Source organism: Spermophilus citellus (genome assembly GCF_964194105.1).
Source record: "Spermophilus citellus genome assembly, chromosome: 17".
Classification (NCBI taxonomy): Eukaryota; Metazoa; Chordata; class Mammalia; order Rodentia; family Sciuridae; genus Spermophilus; species Spermophilus citellus.
Genome location: NC_138199.1, coordinates 57,664,213 through 57,685,267, shown reverse-complemented (window position 1 = coordinate 57,685,267; position 21,055 = coordinate 57,664,213). Strand labels below are relative to the sequence as shown.

Genomic DNA, 21,055 nt, shown 5'->3' with positions numbered 1-21,055 from the left:
TATTTGGTGATGGAAGTAAATGATTTATCTTGACTTGAAATATAGAAGAAAGTTTCAAGAACTAGAGTGATCAGAGAAGAATGTTTTATTACTTCATTCCTCAATATATTTAGTCCCTACTTTTAAAAAGGAAGTAGAGGGCAGAGATACACTTTAGGGAAAGGGAATGGGAAGTAGGGTAGGAGTTAAGGACCACCTACTATATATGTGATGTTTTCTAAGACACTTTTATGTATTTCCAATTATTTCAGCAACACTGCACAGTAGAGATTATCCACGCTTTAAGAGGCAACAGGATGAGAGGCTGACTTGCTAGGCTTGTATGGACAAAATGTGGGTTCTGCAATCAAATGACTGAATACCAGTTTCCTCTTATGCAAAACCGTGAGGATTGAGTTAAAGTCTACAGATTGCTTTTAAGGCCTAGCAGGCAGAAAGTGCTTCATTAACTGCCATAGCTACCATGGTTACTATTGCTAAGTTAGGACTTCACAGACCCCTACTGGGGCTTGGAGAAGCTCCAGCCGGGCCACGCCCACCCCTCCCCGCCCTGCCTTCCAGTCTCCGGCCCCGCCCCTTCCGATGGCCGGACGTCCGGTTCGCGAGCGCGTTCCCGAGCCCCTCCTGCCCGCTGGGAGCCAGCCAGTAAGCGCCGTGGAGATTGGTGAGCGGCGGCGGCTGCAGCCAGGCCGGGTCTGAGCGCCGGTACGTAGCGCCGCGCGGGCGGGTGGGAGCGTGCCTGGCGACCGCTGCTCGAAGCTCCTTTGTTTCTCTCCAGCGATCCCTCACCCGGCTGGGCCCGAGGTCCGGCCTGGGGCGCGCGAGACCACCGCCAGAGGCGCCGGATGGCGCTGAGCAGGGGGCGTAGTGTGCGCGCCTTCTTTTAAAGGTTGGGCGACAATTTATTGAGCATTTACCGTGTAGCTGACACTGGGACAAACAAGCACCGTTATATACAGAATTCATCGTCTTGACAGCAACCCCGAGAAGCAAGGTGTTTTTCTTCTATTTTACAGCCGTGGAAATGGTTCACAGTTAGGAAGGGGTGGAAATTGTGGTTTCAAACCTAGGTTTAGGTCAAAGCTGGTACGTCTTCGAACCATGTGGTCACACCTCCGTTTTATTTTTTAAATTCAGCTTCTGCCACTTAAAGTTGTGTGACCCGCCCTCATTTCGCACATCTGAAAAGTGGGGTTAATAGCTGTCTCATAAAGTGGTTGTAAAATGCTTTGCTGGGTAGTTGTTATTTTGTTAAGTTCTGAACCGTCTAAAAATCGATAATTACTTAACTCTCCTGATTCCTTCTCCTCAGGGAGACTAGAGTGGTTGGTTGCCCATAGTTTAAGTGAAGTACCCCAGGTCTTCACTCACTGGTGATGAGGGCCTCAGACGACTTGCTCCTTCTCTTGCTTCCCAGAGGCAGCATTAGCATCTCAGGTATTGAATTTGCTTATGAGTTTTCAAAGCTATTTCACTCTTCTTTAGTTTCTGGGAGATTATCACCCAAATGGATTTTCACATTATGTCCCAATTCTAAAGGTGAGGAAATGGAAGCTTTGAATGTTTTATTTGGAGTATTATTTTGTTGCAGGAGGGACTGTGCTGATTTCACCCGAATAAATCAGATTGGCTTAGTATGTATGGCAAAATACCAGCATAGGCCTGGGGGAAACAGGTGAAAGGTTAGATCTGGATGATGAATAGAAAATGGACAGAGCCCCTTGGGGTAGTTTTGTCTAGCAAGTCCCGAGATTGCCACCTGATCCTCTCCTGTCTGTATTGAGCAAGGTTTCAATCTCCTGGGTGAGACATTTAAAAGCCTTGGAGCCTCTCTTGGTGCCTAACCTTAAGGAGAAAAGATTAGAGCTGATAGCTGAAGACAGGCAAGCAATAAGCTTAGCTTTGTTTTGTTATCAACTAGCTGGCACATTTTTTATATTGACAGCTAAAATTTTTCTCTGAAAGTTGCAATAGGCGAAGAGAATATGATTTCCGGTTAATTGTAAATATTGACATTTTAAAATAAAGTATTAACACTCGTTTAAATTCACAATGGGATTTAAGTACTGTAATAATTTGATCGTGGGCTGGGGATGTGGCTCAAGCGGTATCGCGCTCGCCTGGCATGCGTGCGGCCTGCTTTTGATCCTCAGCACCACATACCAACAAAGATGTTGTGTCCGCGGAGAACTAAAAAATAATAAATATTAAAAAATTCTCTCTCTCTCTCTCTCTCTCTCTCTCTCTCTCCTCTTTCACTCTCTCTTAAAAAAAAATTTGATCGTGTTGTCCTAATTGTTTGAATAAAAGAACCACTTTTTTTTTAACAGCTAAAATTTTATATCCTTTTTTTTTCCTTCTTGAACATGTATTTCCATTTTGTTTCCTTACAAAAGGTTTTTCTAGTATGAATAGAATTTATGCTTAAAGTTTTTGGTTTATTATTCTTATCTGCAACAACAATGTCTACTTAAAAAAATATGTCTCTACTTAAAATTAAAGCACTTTTGCCCACAGTGGCGCACATCTGTTATCCCAGCAACTCAGGATGCTGAAGGCAGGTGGATTTGTGAGTTCAAAGACCGCCTGAGCAGATTAGTGGTGAGGCACTTGGCAACTCAGTGAGACCCTGTTTCTAAATAAAATTTACAAAGGGCTGGGGATGTAGCTCAGTGGTTAAGTACCCTGGCTGGGTTCAATCCCTGGTAATCTTCCCCCACTCCCCCCACCTCCTGCTCCCACCAAAAAAAAAAAAAAAAAACTAAAGCACTTTTAAAAATTGTGTTCTAGTCATGTATTAAACATCTTCTTTTGGATTGAGGTTTCTCCCCTGACCCCAGTTCTGGGAACTGAACCCAGGGTGCCTTGTAGTGAGCAGCATCCCCAGCCATTTATCTATTCAGTTTTTTATACAGGATCTTGCTAAATTGCCTTGGCTGGCCTTGAACTTGCTGTCTTTCTTCAGCTTCCCAATTAACTAGAATTATAGGCTTGTGCCACCAGGCCCAGTTTGGTTGAGTTTTTACAATGATAAAATACACAATTGATCAAAATAACAAAATTAGATTTTGTTTTGTTTTGTTTTGTCAGTTCTGGGGATCAAACCCAGGGCCTTGTGACTACTAGGCAAGCCCTCTTCTGCTAAGCCACATCTCTTAACCCAAAATGTTAGTTTTGATAAAACATTTTATTTCATCTAGGCATGGTGGCACATACCTGTAATGGAGGCTGAGGCAGGAGATTTACAGGTTCAACACCAGTCTAGGCAATTTAGCAAGGTCCTGTCTCAAAATTAAAAAGGGCTGAGGATGTAGTTTGGTGGTAGAGCATCCCTGGGTTCAGTCTCTAGTACCAAAAAGAAAGAAAGAAATCATCATCTCCTAGGGTTTCTTTTCTTTTCTTTTTTTTTTTTTTTTTAAGAGAGAGTGAGAGAGGAGAGAGAGAGAATTTTTTTTTTTTTTTTAAAGAGAGAGTGAGAGAGGGGAGAGAGAGAGAGAGAGAGAATTTTTAATATTTATTTTTTAGTTCTCGGCGGACACAACATCTTTGTTGGTATGTGGTGCTAAGGATCGAACCCGGGCCGCACGCATGCCAGGCAAGCGCGCTACCACTTGAGCCACATCCCCAGCCCGAGAGAGAGAATTTTTAATATTTATTTTCAGTTCTCGGCGGACACAACATCTTTGTTGGTATGTGGTGCTGAGGATCGAACCCGGGCCGCACGCATGCCAGGCGAGCACGCTACTGCTTGAGCCACATCCCCAGCCCAAGGGTTTCTCATTCTTCAGTGGAACTACATTAAACTTTTTTTTAACTTCCATTTCCTCATCTTTAGAATGAGAATTAAAGAAAGAACTGGTTTCATTGGATGGTTGTGCTGATCAGATAGGATCAGGGTGTTCCTGTCACAAAGTACTCAAACAGTGGATGGGGTGACTGCTCTTTACATGCTAGTTCCTGCCTTCTGGAGAACTCACCTTTTTACACTCTTTGCCTCAGTTTTCTCATCTGTGAACCCAAGATGTTGTAAGCCTAGAAATGTGGAGGTGGGAAGTAATTTTGAAAGGTTTTGTGATTTTTTTCACAGGTTTTCTGGAACAGATATTTTCTTATTTTAAAATAGTTAATGTTAGGGCTGGGGATGTGGCTCAAGCGGTAGTGCGCTCGCCTGGCATGCATGTGGCCCGAGTTCGATCCTCAGCACCACATACAAACAAAGATGTTGTGTCTGCTGAAAAACTAAAAAATAAATATATTTGTTTGTTTGTTTGTTTTTCTTTTTTTTTGAGTGGTGGTGATTGAATCCTGGGGTGCTTTACCACTGAGCTACACCCCAGCCCATGTTTATTTGTTTATTTATTTTATTTGTATGTGGTGCTGAGGATCGAACCCAGTGTCTCACTGCATGTGAGGCAAGTGCTCTACCACTGAGCTACAACCCCAGCCCTAAAAAATAAATATTAAAAAAAAATTCTCTCAAAAAATAGTTAATGTTAGCTGGGCATGGTGGTTCATGCCTGTAATCCAAGAAACTTGGGAGGCTGAGACAGGAGGATCGTAAGTTTGAGGACAGTCTGAGCAATTTAGTGAGACACTGCCTCAAAAATAATTTTTTTTTTTTTTAAATGGGCTGGGGATGTGGGTCAGAGGTAGAGCACCCCTGGGTTCAATAAAATAGTTAATGTTGACTACTTCCTTATACATGAGCTGGACATTTTGCTGCAAGCTTTATGTATTCATCCAACACATTTTTTTTTTAATCCACATCCCCAGCCTTTTTATTTATTTATAATTTGAGACAGGGTCTTGCTGAGTTGCTTAACTCCTCACCAAGTTGCTGAGGCTGGCTTTGAACTTGCCATCCTCCTGCCTCGGCCTCCTGAGTCACTAGGGTTACAGGTGGGTGCCACCACACCCAGCTCTAACAGATATTTTTGAGACCCTGTTTTAAGCACCTTAGATATGCAGTCCCCAACTTTTAGAGGGAGAGGCAAACTACAGTGAATAAACACATAGCTATATAATGTGTTGGGTGGTGATATGTTGATAGGAGCTGTGAAGAAAAATGAAACAGTAGGAAGACCCAAGGGCAAAGCGCAGGTGCTATTTTATATATTTGGGCACAGTGTCTTTGATGGAAGACAGTTGGGCAGAGAAAGGTGTTGAGCTGCTCAGTCCTCCCGGGGAAGTATTTCCATGCTGGGGGAACAGCATCCCCGCATACATGGGTGTGTGCTCAGCATGGTCAAGGAGCAGGGAAGGGAATGATCTAGGAGGGGAAATGGTGGAAAATGCTTCGAGGGGCTGGAGGACTCTACAGGACTTGGCTTGTACTTAGGTGAGGGGTGGGAGCTCTTGGAGGGTTTTGAGCAGAGGCCAACCTGAGCTGACTGGCATTCTAAAGGGTCCCATTAGCTGCTTTGTTAGGAATATGCTGTTGGGAAGCAACAGTGGCAGTAAGGAAATCACCTGGAACCTGCTGTACTGACCTAGGAGCAAGAAGACGGTCGTATCTGCAACAGGGGGTGTCTGGTTAGGTTGTGAATGCGGGAGGTAGAGCTGGCAGGGGCAGTAGTGAATTGGATGAAGGATGTGAGAGAAAAACGGGAGAATGCCAAGGTTTTTGGTATAGGAAAGAGACTTTTTGTTTATTTTTAAAATTTTATTATGAGACAGGGTCTTGTTATGTTGCCTAGACTGGCCTCAAACTCTTGGGCTCAATCAGTCTTCCTGCCTCAGCCTTCAGAATAGCTTCAACTATAGGTACATTCTACCACATAGGGCTTGAGGCCTCAGCAAGTGGAAGGAGGGAGGTGCCATTTAGGAAAATGAAAGAGACTGCAGTGACTGTGACATGTCACACTCTGAATTGGGAAGATAAGGTGATGTGACCTCTGTCACTTCATTTAATCCTGATAAGACCCCTATGAATAGTGGCGCGTGCACGCAGTACTAGGGATTGAACTCAGGGGCACTCTACTACTGAGCCACATCCCCAGCCTATTTTGTGTTTTATTTATAGACAGGGCCTCACTGAGTTGCTTAGCACCTTGGTTTTGCTGAGGCTGGCTTTAAACTTGCGATCCTCCTGCCTCAGCCTACCAAGCTGCTGGAATTACAGGTGTGTGCCACTGTGCTGGGCTTAAGAGTAGTCAGGTTTAATTCCATTTTTTAGTTAAGGAAAGAGAAGCTCAGAATGCGAAGGAAATTGCCCAAGGCTACATAACTAGTTAAGAGACTGTAGAAATCCCAAAGCCCTTGTGCCTGCAAAGCCTCTGAAGAGGCCTTCCCTGTGACCCTTTTTCTATATAAATGGCAACGTAGTAATCTAGCCCAACACCTCTGTACCTACTGAAGACACTCCCTGGAGTGGTGGTTTATGCTTGGTTTTTTTTTTTTTTTTTTTTTAAAGAGAGAGGAGAGGGGGAGAGAGAGAGAGAGAAAGAGAGAATTTATTTATTTATTTATTTTTTTAGTTCTCGGCGGACACAACATCTTTGTTGGTATGTGGTGCTGAGGATCGAACCCGGGCTGCACGCATGCCAGGCGAGCGCGCTACCGCTTGAGCCACATCCCCAGCCCCTATGCTTGGTTTTGCTTCAGTAGAGCCAAGATTTGTCCTCCTCTTTTTCCCTTCCCTTGTTGTTGGGCAGGGGAGGGAGAAGAGGTTACTGACCCCAGCACCCTCTCTTGCAGTTCCCTCCAGATAATTGGCAGCCTGGAAGAGGTGGTGATTTAATAGGCCTAGCAGACAAGAGAACTTTTCACCAATAATGGAAGATTAAGAGTGGGGAAATGATATAAAAATAGCACTTAATAGTTAACTGGAAAACAATATATTTTTGCAACCACTGGTTCTACAAGAAAATAATTGGGTCCCAAGGCAGGAATGACTCGTTTTCATGAATGATTATATTGATCATTGGAGGAAAATAGATATGTCCCCTTTGGAAAGCAATTCAGAGGAGAAGTGGCTGGCTAGCCAGGCATGCCCAGTGTGAAATCCTGAGAGGCTGTGGAGGAGGAGGAAGCCAGCTGCAGGCTAATAATGAGCAGCCAGGTCCTGGCCCTGTGCAAGCAGGTTTGGGGCTGTTGATTGGGAGTATGTGAAGCAATAGAACTTTCTTCCCACTTAGGTATTGAGCTCTCCCAAGGGAAGAGAGAAAGTGGCCATTCAAATATCAGTTCCTTGTTCTGTTTAACCCATTGGATGTTTTGTTTTTTTCCAGGAGAGATTTACTAGCAGCAGACAGCATGTTTTAGTGGCAAAAAGGGAAGGCTGGGAGGCTGATTCCAGCCTCTGCTTTACTACTAACAGAAGTGTTTCCCCTCTCCTTTCTGGACTGATCCAGGCTGGGTTATGGAGTCATTTGTCATTTACTCTATGATTATCAAATATTTCCTCTAGTAACTGGTAGGGAGCATGGATTCAATGCTTAATGTTTGCCAAGTATAATTCTAAGCACTTTACGTGTATCAATTCATTTACTCTTCACAGTGACTCAAAAGTAGGTGCCATTAGCTCCATTTTATAGATGAAGAAACTGAGTTGAACTGACTTGATCCATGTCACTCATCTAGTAAGTGACAGACATTGGACACCATACAAGATTCTGGAGACAGTACAAATTAGATATTCTGGTCTCATGAAACATGTTTTATTGAACCCTAAAAAGAGTTACTAAGGGGCTGGGAGTATGGTTCAATGGTAGAGCATTTACCTAGCATGGAAAAAAAAAAAGTCATATAAGCAAAAGTACAAATTATGATGGCTATGAAAGAGGGAAAGTAGAGTAATGAGCATTATCAGAGGCCTGATTTGGGGTGGGGGAGTCAAACAAGGCTGCTACTGTGACTTTCTCCCTTGTTGCTTTTAAGTTCTGGCTGAGTGACCTCTCTGGTTCCTCATCCAAAATGAAAATCACCATTGAGGTTTTTTTTTTTGTGTGTTTTTTTTTTTTTTTTAACCCCGTAACTATATCTTAAGCCTCTCTTTATTTTTTGTTTTGAGACAGGATCTTGCTAAGCTGCTAAGGGCTTCACAAATTTGCTGAGGCTGGCCTTGAACTTGGGATCTTCTTGCCTTAGCCTCTCTGTCACTGGGATTGCATGACCACACTGGACCCCCCCATTGCTGCTGATACCCTTCCCAGTTACCACCACCACATGTTGTAAACTTCATGAGGGCAGGAAATGTGGTTCTGTCCAGTTCCAGGGGTCTGATTGGTTGACAGGAAGGGTACAGGGTAAAGAAAGAGGAGTAGCTGGGTACTACTGTGGCACTCACCTCTGATCCCATCTACTCAGGAGCTGAGGCAGGAGGATCACAAGTTTTAGACCAACCTCAGTAAACTTAGGCCCTGACTCATTTATAAAGGGCTGAGCATATAGCTCAGTAGCAGAATGTTGGCCTAGCTTGTACAAGGCCCTGGGTTCCATCCCTAGTATCACAAAAAAAGATGGTGGTAGGAAGGAAGGAGTCAGCCAGAAAGTGAGTAAGTGGCAGAGGAAAGAATGCTTGGAAGTCCTTGAGCTAGGAAAGAGCCTCCATGTCCAGGGATAGAAGGAAGGCCAGTGCAACAAGCACAGGGCATGGATAGTGACTGAGGGGTTCACAGGGCTGGAGAGCTCTGTAGGAGGCCAGAAGAGAAGGAATAATGTAGTGATGGTTGCAAGCAAGGGAGTGACATGATTAGTTGACCCTTTAAACCATTACCCTGGCTTCCATTGGGAATACGCATGAGGGACTATAGGATCATCAGGCCACAAGGCTACTGCAATGGTCTGGGGACAAGATGCTGGGGCTTAGTTGAGCAGGGGGCATCTATGGTGTTAAAACAGCAGTGGGACTTTTGTCTAGGAGAGCCCACATGCTTTTTTCTCTATAAGAAACACTGCCAGAAGAGGCTCCAAGGGAGATGATTCATCCCAAGTGGGAAAAACTGAAAGGCAATTTGGAGAACTTCAATGAGAAGAGCCCACCATTTATGAAGCACTATAGAATCTGACCTTCCTTTCACAGGCTTCTGGACTCACACCAGATTCCACCTCTCCGAAGTTCTTGCCCCCCCCCCCCTTTTTTTTTTTGTACCCTGTTCCTTTCCACTGATGTAGAGAATGAAGGGAAAGAAAGCTTTGGATGTGGCTGTCCTGGCATCAAAGTCCTGTTTTTTTCCTCAGTCCCACCTTAGCTGATGAATCCCTGGCTTAGGTCCGGTTACCAGCTTTCTTGTCTTCAGAACTGGCATTGGCTTTCTAGCCAAGCCAGCTCTGCAAATGGCTTTCAGCATTGAGGAAGAAGATTCCAGGCTACCATTGGTGATGTCATTCCTTAATTCAATGAGTGAATGTTTATTGACTGCTCCCAGAAGGACAGGAAGAAAGCACTCCTGAACAGCCTCCCTGGGAATCTGACACTGTCACTGACACTGGAAGGCCAACCCTCTTGTTTACAGGTGTGGAGACTGAGTTCAGAGAAGTGAAAGCATCTGGAGTTTGGCCATTTCTCATTTATGGAACACTTACCACCAAGGGCCAGATTCATGAGACAGACTCCCCATAAACCCCCCTGTGTAACCCCCAGTTACACAGGGGGGGTTTATGGCAGTCTTGGAGACTGGGATCTTGCCTGTCAGCTCCAGCCCACCACCTTCCCTTTTAGCCAGCGCTTCCAAGCCTAGTTGATTCAGACCCAGGGAACTGGGATAGAGCCTGGTTTCTGTACCTTTTTAAAGTTTTGTAGATGATTCAGGTCATAGCCAGGCTTAGGAGTGACTGTGGGGTCCCATTGCCTCTGTGAAAGTGGCAGTGGACTGAGGAAAATGGAATAGAGTCTGAAAAATGAGGGCTTAAATCATGGTCTGTAGGAAAAAATCATGAACACAGATTGTCAAAGGTGACCCCTTATCCATCTGTATCTGGGATAGTTACCAACAGGTTTGACTGGGATTTGGAAGCAACTTGGAATCTAAGCCTCTGGTTCCCCCTTGCCAAGCTTTGAGGGGATAATGGGTTCTCACTTGCTGTAACTTCCTACCCACAAGATCCACCTGGCAGATCTGGGAGCAGTCACCAGTAGGAAGGCATTCACACATTAGGTCCAGGCCGAAGACCTTCTTATTACTGTTGCTCCTCTGTCAGCTCTCTGCTCCTCCCAGCCGTTTTTTTTTTTTTTTTCTTAAAACTTTTATTTTTTAGTTATAGATGGACACAATATCTTTATTTTATTTTTATGTGGTGCTGAGGCTAGAGCCCAGTGCCTCATGCATGCTAGGCAAGTGCTCTACCACTGAGCCACAATCCCAGCCTCCAGCGTTTCTTATTTGTTACTGTCTCTCTCTCCAATTTTCCCCTGGGGTTGGGGGAGGACCTATGTTTTCCTTGGGTTGTGTGAAAAGTCCCCATCACCATTGCTGTGAAGCAGCCAGCAGTTAGTGAAGGAATGAGTCACAGAAGGGCTTTCTAGACAGGAACAGTTGTTATTTGTCCAGCCTCTTCAGGCTAGCAGCCCAGAGTCTCCCTGGGCCTGTACTCCTCTACCCTCCTTGGTCTTTCTTACAGGGCCCAAGCAGCTGCTGATCTGTTTCTGCAGATGGCCATCTAAGGCACCAAGAAGGGAAGCTATTCATTAGAGTCCCCTGAGAGCCTATAGTGTACATCTGTGCCCTGGTCACTGTCTATAGGCCACTTTCCCCCCATTCTGCAGAAGAAAGCAATATGGTAATAAGAAAGCATTTCTCTTTGATTCTGAATTCATTTGTCTACAGATAGATTTACCTTTCTTGTTAGTTTAAAGGTAAATTATTTTTTTAGGGCTAAGATTTAGGAACTCTGAATTCTATCTAGCTGCTGCTAATCGCTGTGGCCTAATAAAATCCCTTGCCTGCTCTTGTCCTCAATCTCCACTGCTGTAAAGAAGAGCTGGGATCTATCCCAAGCCCTGCTACATATCAGAACTGCTTGGGCAGCTCCATTCCCACAGATTGGGATTCCCTAGGTTTCAGAGGGGGTTTAGCCATCTGTGTACTGGTAGGTTGAGGTTGGCTTGGGCAGAAGGTCTTCCAGGCCCCTTCAGCTAAGCCTGGCAAAATTAAGTGACTGGGTGACAGTGGCTTTCCTTTCATGATGAGCTATGAGAAATACCCTTGCCCCCTCACTAGACCTGTCCTGTCCTCAAGTCCCACTCCCACCCCTTTAGTCTTATGTAGAGAAGAAATAGACCCTCATTACTTTAGGAGCAGGAGCAAATGGCATTGGATTCTGTATTATAGAGCTTCAGCCAAGTGGCCCAACTTTATTTTTTTTTTTTTTTACTGAACCTAGGCTTTACTCCTGTTTTTGCAATCTGGAGGGAGATCACTGGGGGGTCTAGCCTCAGAGACATAGAGGAAACATGATTTTCAAATGGTTGAATACTTCGGTCTCTAGATGAGGAGGCTGGTGGATATTCTCTCTGCTGTGGCTCTCCTGGCTGAGAACAAGGCTAGGCAGATTTAAACATCCAAGTTGGTTCTCTGCCACCTCAAGTCATTCACCCACACAGCTTACATCTGAGTGGCTGCCTCCCCTGTTGTTTGGCATCCTCAGCAGAGGCAAACTCATTTCAATATAAGCCAAAGCAAAGTCTAATTAGGACAGTAAATCTGCTGTTTAACTAAAAGAGGTCCTACAACAGATTTCAAAGTCCTGGAGAAGTAATTTGATGCTGAGCCTTTGATGTAATTGCTTCTAGCCTGGAAACAAAAGTCAATTCGAGGTAACCTGTTTGCTGCAGAAAATGCAACATGCCTGTTGTGAGACAGTTTGAGGTGGCAGGAATGGGGACATCATGAAAACCTTTTTTTCTTTCTGTGCTTGGCTATATAACTTTAACCTTATACCTACTAACCTGCATCAGCATCCTCACTTCCGTTTATTGGACATTTACCACTTATCAGGCCATGAAATACAGATTTTATATGCATTTTCTCTTCAGTGCATAATAGCCCTATGAGGCAGATTCTGGTAATCCCATTTTATGGGTGATAAAACTGAAGTTCACAGAGGCTAGTGACTTCCAGAGTTGCACGTCATGTAAGCAGAGGAGCTAGATTTGAAGCCATCCGTGCTCCTAAACTTTGTGCTGCCTTGCTGCTGCTTAAACTAAGGAGGCCACAAACCATGATGCTGAGCTCCAGGTTAGGTTCCCTCCACCCACCCCAGCCTCTCCTCCTTTCCTTCATATTCCTCAGCAAGATCTATACTTCTCCACACATCAGGCTTATGGCCTGTAAGCCATACTTGCCTCTGAGCTCCCATCTGGGCCACTTCTCAGCTAGGGAGGAAAGGACTGTTCATCTCACTCTGGTGGTCCTAGTGCTGGTGCTCAAGGTAGGGTGGACAGTGGGAGCTTCTGTGGAGAAGGGCATTTGGGCAAAAGAAGGGCCTAGGCACCTGGACTTCATTTGCTCCTCCATTTGGGTGGCTGCAGGCAGGACTTTTGTTCCCCATGAGCCACAGTGTTCCAGACCAGAAAGGATTCAGTGGGATTGAGGGCATCTGAAAATGACTTTGGGGTCATCCTGATTGCTGAGCTACCACTGTGTTCCTTAGTCTGCCTGCTTTATCAGTGCTTTTTGAAGAACACTAGAGACTTTTCTGCAGGGTTTCCTCCTGAAAGTGGCCCCTGCTCCCCAAGCCCAGGGCTGGACTTTGCTGGCCCAGCTGTCTCCCTTCCCTTCTTCTGCCTCCCCTCCCCTCCCCTCCCCTCCCCTAGCTCTTGTGGCCCAACACTGACCAGGCTGCCCACCTCTAACAGCAGGTCCTTTTGGCGTTGGTTTGGTGAATCGCTGATCGGCCCAGCTTGCCCTACGCTCCAGTGATTCCCTGGCTCCTGGCTTCTAGTCTGTCTGAGCTCCCTCTTTCCTGGGAAGATGTTCCTGGTGGGCCTGACAGGGGGCATTGCCTCAGGCAAGAGTTCTGTGATCCAGGTGTTCCAGCAGCTGGGCTGTGCAGTAATTGATGTGGATGTCATTGCTCGGCATGGTGAGTTGGAGTGGGTGGGTTGGGGGATCATGCATAGCAGCTCCTCTGTGCTTCCTTTTCTGTCAGCCTCCCCTTTTGTCAGTCCCTTAGAGGCCTCAGAAGTGAGGGAGGCTTTCCCGTCGCTGTGGCCTGGTTTCCTGTCTCTGCCTCTGCTGGTGCTCGTGCTTCTTCTGTTTACTCTTCTTTCCCTTAGGAGTCTCCCCATCCTCCACCTGGTTCCTTCACCAGCATGGAGGATTCTGTGCACTGTGCTGTTAGCTTCAATTGCTTTTCTCTTCCTTATTTTGTTTTTGCTTCAACTAAAAGAAATACCCTTGGGTTCCCTCATTATTTTTCCTCTGGTCACTTGGGGTCCTCTGACTTGCTGGAGGTTCCGTAGAGTTGACTCAGTCTCCTCTTTATGCCGTAGTCGTCCAGCCAGGATATCCTGCACACCGGCGCATTGTGGAGGCCTTTGGCACTGAGGTCTTACTAGAGAATGGCGATATCAATCGCAAGGTCCTGGGGGACCTGATCTTCAACCAACCTGACCGGCGACATTTACTCAATACCATCACCCATCCTGAGATCCGTAAGGAAATGATGAAGGAGACCTTCAAGTACTTCCTTCGTGGTGAGACCCTGGGCCTGAGGTGGGAAGGGGGAGCTGGTTAGCTAGGTCAATGAGTTCACATTGCTTATTGGCAATCCCCCTCCATGCAGAGACCTGTGCCAGCCCCAGAGGAAAGAAGCACATTTCCCTCAACTCTTAAGGAAGTTGACAGTTTAATGAGAAGAGACACATGAGGCTTTTGAGCCATGATTCCCAGGAAGTAAGTTGATTTTTCTAGTAGGGACAGAAATAATGATAGTTGACGAGTATTGGAGTCACAGACCTGAAGTCAAGTTCTGACCCTGACTGTTTGTAGCTGTGTGACTTTGTCAGGTGGTCCAGTTCCTCAGCCTGTTTCCTCATCTGCACAGTGCAGATCATGCCAGCCTTGAAAACACTGGAAGATTGAATGTCCCTGTTAGTGACGTCATTACACAGTATAAACTATAGTCAGAGTCAGTTTTGGTGCTGGTGCTGGCTACTTGGGAAAATGTATAGACTGGAAATAGGAAGACCCAAGATGACCTGGGTGAGGGCCGGAGGGGTTCCAAATAAAGGATCATCCTCTGGGAATAGGACCTCTCAGAGTTAGGCTAGCAGGTGCAGGGACAGCCAGGAATGTGCCACAACTGAAAGGAAGAGAGAATTTGAAAAGGAGGGGTCTATGGTCAGTTGATAAGAACCTGCCAAGGCCTATACCCTGGTTCAAGCCCTGTTTTTCTGGATAGTGTTGGGCATCCTGACTCTTACTGTCCAGAATGGAGTCCAGGACAGGTACGAGGATAGAAAGACTGGCCTGGGGCCCTGGAGCATTTTGTACCAGCCTTTGGAATATATGACCCCTAGCCTGGACCTGGCTGCCTGCCTCCTGTCAGTGATGATGAGAAGACTACTTCCAAGGGAGTACAGGGAAGGCTTTTAGACTGTCACCTCAAGTTCTTAGGTATGAGTGGGAGACTTCCCCCTCCCCCAGTCCCCGTTGACTAGTACCTCCCTCCAGAGAAAGAGGGGAGACAGATATGCATGCTACCACCCTGCCACTCCCTGCAGTCCAGGGATTGACCTGTCTCTGGGCATCCACCCTGCGAGATCACCTCACGCTATCCATCCCAGTAGCCCCTTGCCACAGGCCTCCTCCTTTCCTCACTCAAGAAAAGTCTCTGGATTCTGTCTTCTGTGTCTGTGTTGTCCCCTCCTAGCCCCACCCAAGAGCAAGCCTTCTGCCTTTCATTCCTGCCCTTTGTATTTGCTCCCAGGCCAGTTACAAGTACATCTGCAGGGCTGTGAGGCGTGAGTGGCTCTCCCCTTCCAAAATTGAGCATCGGATAATGTCACCCGCTCCAGAGCTCTCCCACTGTGTCATCCACCCAGCCTCCCCGCCTCCCCGCCTCCCCAACCACCACCACTTTAATAAAAGCCAGAAAGCTCTTTTCAGCTCGATAAGGTGAAAAATGGGGACGACAGCTGTGGCTTCCACAGTCCCAGTTTTTCCCTGATGAGTAGAACAAATACAACTGTCAGAGTTGGTATAATCAAACGTCAGATAAGATCACCAGCTGTTGGGGAGGTCTCTGTGTAGGCAGAGGGATGTCTTAATAGAGTCAGGATAGTTTGCAGGGCTTATCAAGCAGGAGGGATGTGACAGCTGAATAGCCCTTTGCTGGTGAACCAAAGAGCTGGCCACCAGCTCCCGAGAGGGACTCAGGAGAAAGGATAGTGTGGGGAGAAGAAGCAGTGGGAGCAGAGCAGGAAAAGGAGATAAGCGGCCCAGAGAGGATCTGGTCTTTTCTCCTGCTCTGAGCTGGGAAGAGTGAGTTGGCGGGCAGGGTGGGGAATCTGCACTGCTTTCCTCCCTCCTCTGAGGAACAATAGCAATAATACCCATCATGTATGGGGTACTTAGTGAGGGGCGAGGTGGTTTACATGCATTCAAAATTCTTTTTTAATCTTTACCGTCATCCTGAAAAGCAGCTATTTCTTTTAGTCATGACACAGATGAGGTTTGTCTTAACACCAGAGTCACATGAAGGGATGTGGGGGATTACAAACCAGGGTGTGTCAGCAGAGCCCTTGCACCAACCTGTCTTAACTTCAGGCTTCTCTTATGCTTCCTGGGCAGCAGGTCTTGGGAACCCAACAGCACTCCCTGCATCATATTGAGGGCTCATTTCCCATGACAGTCCTAAAATTGGTTTGATGATGTCCGGTTCTGTGAAACACCATCTTGGCTAGGAGTCTCTGTCCCTTATCCTGACTGCTCCCCACCCCTCCCACTTCTGTACACCCACACAAGGATGACTGGTATAAAGAAATAAGCATGTCATCAACTTTTCTGGGCAGATATCACTCATAGTAGGTGAGGGAGCACCCTGACTGGCTTTGGCTTGTGGTGGGAAAGCCAACAGCACCTTTTCTCCATTGAATGATTGGGTGCCATTAGTCATCACCATGCCCACTGCCTCTGACCTCTTTCCTTTTGGGCTGTTGCTGCCACCCCTCTGTGGGTCTTTCATAGAGCTAGCCACAAGATCCTTAGCAGCAGAGGGCCAGGCCTAGACCTGGATCCTGGAGGAGAACCTAACCTTTGGGGTTTTTTGGTTTGTTTTTGTTTGTGGGTTGTTGGGTTTTTTTGTTTGTTTGTTTTGTTTTGAGCAAAGGTAAGATGAAGTAAGGCAGAAAGAGCCCAGATGCTCCTGGAAACTCTCCCCAGCCTCCTGCAACTCTGGCTGTGTCCTGTCCCTACTCAAAAATAGCACCTCTTGGGGTTCAAGATCAAGGTGAACTAAACCCTCTGTGCTTATGCTGACCACCTGCAGCCCCCCTCTGCTCTGCTTAAAGCTTCCATTTTGGCCACACAGGAGCTCTGTATGCGACTTCCCACCTCTTCTCATTTCAAGTATCAGCAATCATCCCTACTTTCCAAGGCCAGAACAAATGCCAGCCCTTCTTCAAGGTCTTCCCTTATCAAGCAGCTAGAAATGATTTTTTGTAGCAGTCTGCTCTGCATGGCATTGAACTGGCTGCTGTTCAGAGTATGTCTGCCTTGGAAGGCCTCCTCTCTGCTGGGGTGCTGTAGATGGTGGGGCCAGTCATGTAAGCAGTCCTCTGTGAGTGCTTGCAGAATTGAACTTGTAGGCTTTCCCACCTCTCCCCAGGATACCGCTATGTGATTCTGGATATCCCCCTGCTGTTTGAGACCAAGAAGCTGCTCAAGTACATGAAGCACACGGTGGTAGTGTACTGGTGAGTATGTGATACCTGGCCCGGCCTGACTGAGGTGGGAAAGGAAGGCCCCTGGGTTAAGGTGTGTATTTGGGAAATAGCCCACATCACTTTTTCTTCTCCCTGTGGGGATAGCCAGGACACACGGAGGGTTTGGGCAGCAGTGCTCTGAGCCTGTAGAAACCAACTTCTGTGAATGACCCAGATATATCTGGGGCAGGTATGGGAAGTGATAGGCCCCCAAACCCTAGTGCTTGGGAAGGACTCCCCCTGCTGGCCATTGGAGGCACTTCAGCCCAGATGGCAGGCCTTGCCCTTGGCTACCACTGACTCCCTTCTTCCTCCTGGAGCACCTCTCAACTTTCCAAACAGCTACCACATTTGCCCCTTCATTCACTTTACCTTTCAGCATGAGATGGTCAGGACAAGGGTGGATATTTTTTAATTATTAGAATAGAAATTAAAGGGAACGGTTACAAAACTTTTCGAGGGGCTGCTCATTGGTGACACTATGAACAGAAAACTGGAGAGAGCTGTCAGAGCCCAGCTGAATAAGGAGCTTTGTTTTCAGAATCTTCCAGGACAAGAAGCAAACCAGAATCCAGGTTTGGCAAACAGAAGAATCAAACTGTCAGGGAGAATGAGTCACACAGTCCCTGAGGGGTAAGAGAGTAGAGAGGCTGTGGGGTGTCTCTGCTTCCCAGAAACTTTTTGAATGCCACCCACAAATATAGCAGCACATAGGTGGGCACTTGGCTCTGCAAGTATTTTGGGCACAGGTGGCTCTCAAGAGATCAATGTGTGGGAGGCTGCTTGCACACTGGAGGTGGGGCCTGAAATGCTCAGTGCCCTGGGAACCACCCTGCCCTCTCTGGCACCTCTCCTGTGGCTGTCACTTAAAGCTCAGTCTGAATTCCTTGAGCCAGGTGGGGGACTCAGGCATCCTCTGAGCTCTCCCAGTGGGTTAGGCCTCTGCACGTAAATCTGGAATCTGTCTTTGTTCTTTGTTTCCTGTTTGTGAAAGACTCAACTGAGGCAAGGTGGGCCCCATGAAGTCCTGGGATTTTCTTTGCCTTAATAATGCAATTGGAACTTTATACCTAGGGGTAAAACACACACACACACACACACACACACACACTTAGATCTTAGTGTAGGTGAGAAAATGAAAAATAGGAGTCAGTTGTTTCTGCAGCCTCCAGATGACTCCATATCTGCCCTTGCCACCTTCTCTCAAAGACAAGCATCTTTGAGGTTGGCCTGTTTGCTAAGAGCAATGATAAATAGTTGCAACTTCTGGTGGATGAGTAGGATTATGTTGATTCTGCCTGCTCTCTAGGGGAACTTTCAGCCCCACTTGCAGGTAGATTCCTGGTAGTCTCATGTCCCACCTATAGCACATGAGGGTGTACAGCTCTCAAGAGAAGCCAAAGAGACAAGTGATTATTTGCTTTTCACCAAATTGATCTATGCTTTACTTGGTGAACTATGTCTGGATAAATTTGAAATAATGTGGGAGATTTCCAGAGTGCTTATACTCTAATATGATTATTCATGTATTTGAGGAATTTGACAATTATGGAATAAGTGTTTGGGTAAGAATACCAAAGTCATAAATACCTAAGCCTTAAACTAACTATAATAGTCCTATTTATCAGCCCCAGGAAGGGCTGTGAAAGGGTGCTGCCTTCACATCTGGGAGGGGGTCCTTTGGGCTGGGCCATACCTTCTGAAGGATTTCCACTCAGCCTCAAGCCACCTTCATTCTCACTTGGATCCCCAGTCACAGACATGTGCATTCCTGACTAAGGGTGAATATAGTCCTGTTCTTAGCCAGACAGGAAGCAGCTCCAAGACCTCAGCAGTACACTGTACTCCCATGAGGAAGGAAGTTCATTTTCAGGGAGGGTGACCTTGTTCTTAGGGTCTCAGAGAAGGGACTAAACTGGAGTGATGAGATCCCATTTCATTTCATAGCTGGGAAAATTCATGCCTGTTACAATCTGAGAAGAGATGGTCACAAACAGGTACTGCAGCCTCTTCCCCTCTTGTTCTCATTGAGGGGCTGAGGTAGCTCATAGAGCTGAGGTGTTCCAGGGGACACTGACCACAACCAGACAAGTGGCATGGATCCTGTGTAGCAGAAGACAGGAGAGGGAGTTTACTGAGAAAGGTCCTGATGGCCATATCAGGGTGGGTAAGAGGAATTCTTTGGCTAGGCCCACTGGCACATGTCTGTGATCTCAGTGACTTGGGAGGCTGAGTCAGGAGGATCACAAGTTCAGGGCCAGTATGGGCAACTTAGCAAAAGCCCATCTCAAAATAAAAACCAAAAGGCTGGGGGTGTAGCTCACTGTTAGAGCACTCCTGGGTTCAGTCCCTTTAGAATTTTTCTTGGAATTGAGAACAGTATTAGTTAGCTTGATCCACAGTGATTGGTCCTATTCTAAGTCTGAGAGGGTTCAAGTTTGGAGCCCTCTTTACTCTTTGAAGGGACTCACCTGTCCTTCATCAGTGGCATCAAGCATAGCAGCCACCATCTCAGCACAGTCTTTGCTTTAAATGCACAGGCATAGGGGTGTGGAGGCAAGGAGAGGAGTCTTTTTCAGTGTCCCAGGAAGCTAGTTTTGATAATGCAGACCTGGGTCCCCAGGGGACCTGCCAGAAGTGTTCAGCTTGTGAGCACAGGCATTTCAGCAAAGGTCATCCATCCAGAGATCCAGGATATAGCTGATCCCAGGTGATTCAATTCTCCTATCTTACATCTGGGGACTCTAAGGCCTAGTGGCAAAGCAGAGAGACCCCAGATGGCAGAAAACAGCTGCCCCTCCTTTTTGATATTAAGGGGCTTAGGTGGCCCACAGAGCTATATGGCCCTTACCAAGAGTGGGGTGAGGGGGAAGAAACTAATGAGCTTCCGGGCCTCTCTCCCTGGTTATGGGACCCTTAGTATCCCAGAGCAGCATAGGATTCGAGGAAAGATCCCATCCCCAGACCCCTGCCCACCCTTATACCTTGCTGGCAAGAGGGAGGCTGGGGCCTATAGTGCCCTTTTGCCCTGTCCTTAGTGATCGAGACACACAACTGGCGCGGCTGATGAAGAGGAACAACTTGAACCGGGAGGATGCAGAGGCCCGCATCAAGGCCCAGCTGCCCCTGAAGGACAAGGCCCGCATGGCTGATCACGTTCTAGACAACTCGGGCGAGTGGAGCATCACCAAACGCCAGGTCATCCTCTTGCATGCTCAATTGGAGCGCTCCCTGGAGTACCTGCCACTAAGGCTCGGGGTCCTCACAGGTCTGGCTGGAATTGCCAGCCTCCTCTACCTGTTTACCCGCTACCTTCTGCCTTCCCCCTAGGTGGGCAAACCAAAGCAGGAAGCCCCAGGCCTTTGTCTCCTTGGAGGCCAAAGCTAGGTACCACCTTCTGTCTTCCTCCAGCTTCTTCAACATACACACATGCACCACACATACACAACACACACACACAGACACACTATGAATCTTGGCTGGACCACTGCTCTGGGCCAACCTTTCTTTATAGTGTATTCTTTCTGAGGCTGAGAAGTAATCTATTGTCAATAGGTACACCTTCCCAGCCTCCCCAGTGCCCCTCCCTCCCCTGGCAGCACCTATAGAACACTACAGAACAATGTCTGTGATGGCAAAAAGCATCAGTTACATTGGTATGGACTCCTGTGGGCAGGAATGGGAGCAGTGTTTTGTGGCCCTCACCAGTGTTTACAGCTGGGAGGCCAAGGAATCCCTGAGCTTGAACCTTCTCTGAACACCTGCCCCATCAAAGCCAAAACTTGGTTGAGACCATGGGGATGCCTTCAGCCTTCCATCTTCAAACAGGGTTCTCCCCTAGGTTAAAGTGAGGATTCACTCATGGGTAATGAGTAACTAGGCAGAAGCAGAAGTTCTGGGAGACTCCCCTTCTTAGTGGGTTCTTCCTCCAGTGTTCACCATCCCTTGCCCACTGCCTCCTACCACTAAGCCTCCTAGCCCTGAACCCTTGGTACTCCACAGCCACCACGCTGTTTCTCACCTCTGTGCCTTTCTCCAGGTGCTGCCTGGCCTGGAATATTTTTTTCCCCACTACAGCTGGCTAACAGCTCAGACACCAAGCCCCAGGCTGGGTTAGGTGCTCTGGGATACCACCCTCTTGTGTTTTTCCTTAATCATTGGCATAGTAATCAACCAAAAGTTGGTTGG

General features: G+C 47.0%; 1 protein-coding gene across 1 annotated transcript; it reads left to right on the top strand.

Annotated features, from left to right (window-relative positions):
- The first annotated feature begins 576 nt into the window (after window positions 1–576).
- Window positions 577–20,331, top strand: DCAKD (dephospho-CoA kinase domain containing). Its single transcript, XM_081271419.1, has 5 exons — window positions 577–705; window positions 12,797–13,023; window positions 13,433–13,636; window positions 16,771–16,858; window positions 19,906–20,331. The coding sequence occupies exons 2-5, from the start codon at window positions 12,912–12,914 to the stop codon at window positions 20,195–20,197; spliced, it is 696 nt and encodes a 231-aa protein (XP_081127545.1). The 5' UTR covers window positions 577–705; window positions 12,797–12,911; the 3' UTR covers window positions 20,198–20,331.
- Window positions 20,332–21,055: the final 724 nt, after the last annotated feature.

Coding starts and splice junctions, on each gene's coding strand:
- DCAKD (XM_081271419.1), top strand. CDS start 12,912: ATGTTCCTGGTGGGCCTGACAGGGGGCATTGCCTCAGGCAAGAGTTCT. Junction 13,024..13,432: donor GGATGTCATTGCTCGGCATG/GTGAGTTGGAGT, acceptor TTTATGCCGTAG/TCGTCCAGCCAGGATATCCT. Junction 16,859..19,905: donor CACACGGTGGTAGTGTACTG/GTGAGTATGTGA, acceptor CCCTGTCCTTAG/TGATCGAGACACACAACTGG.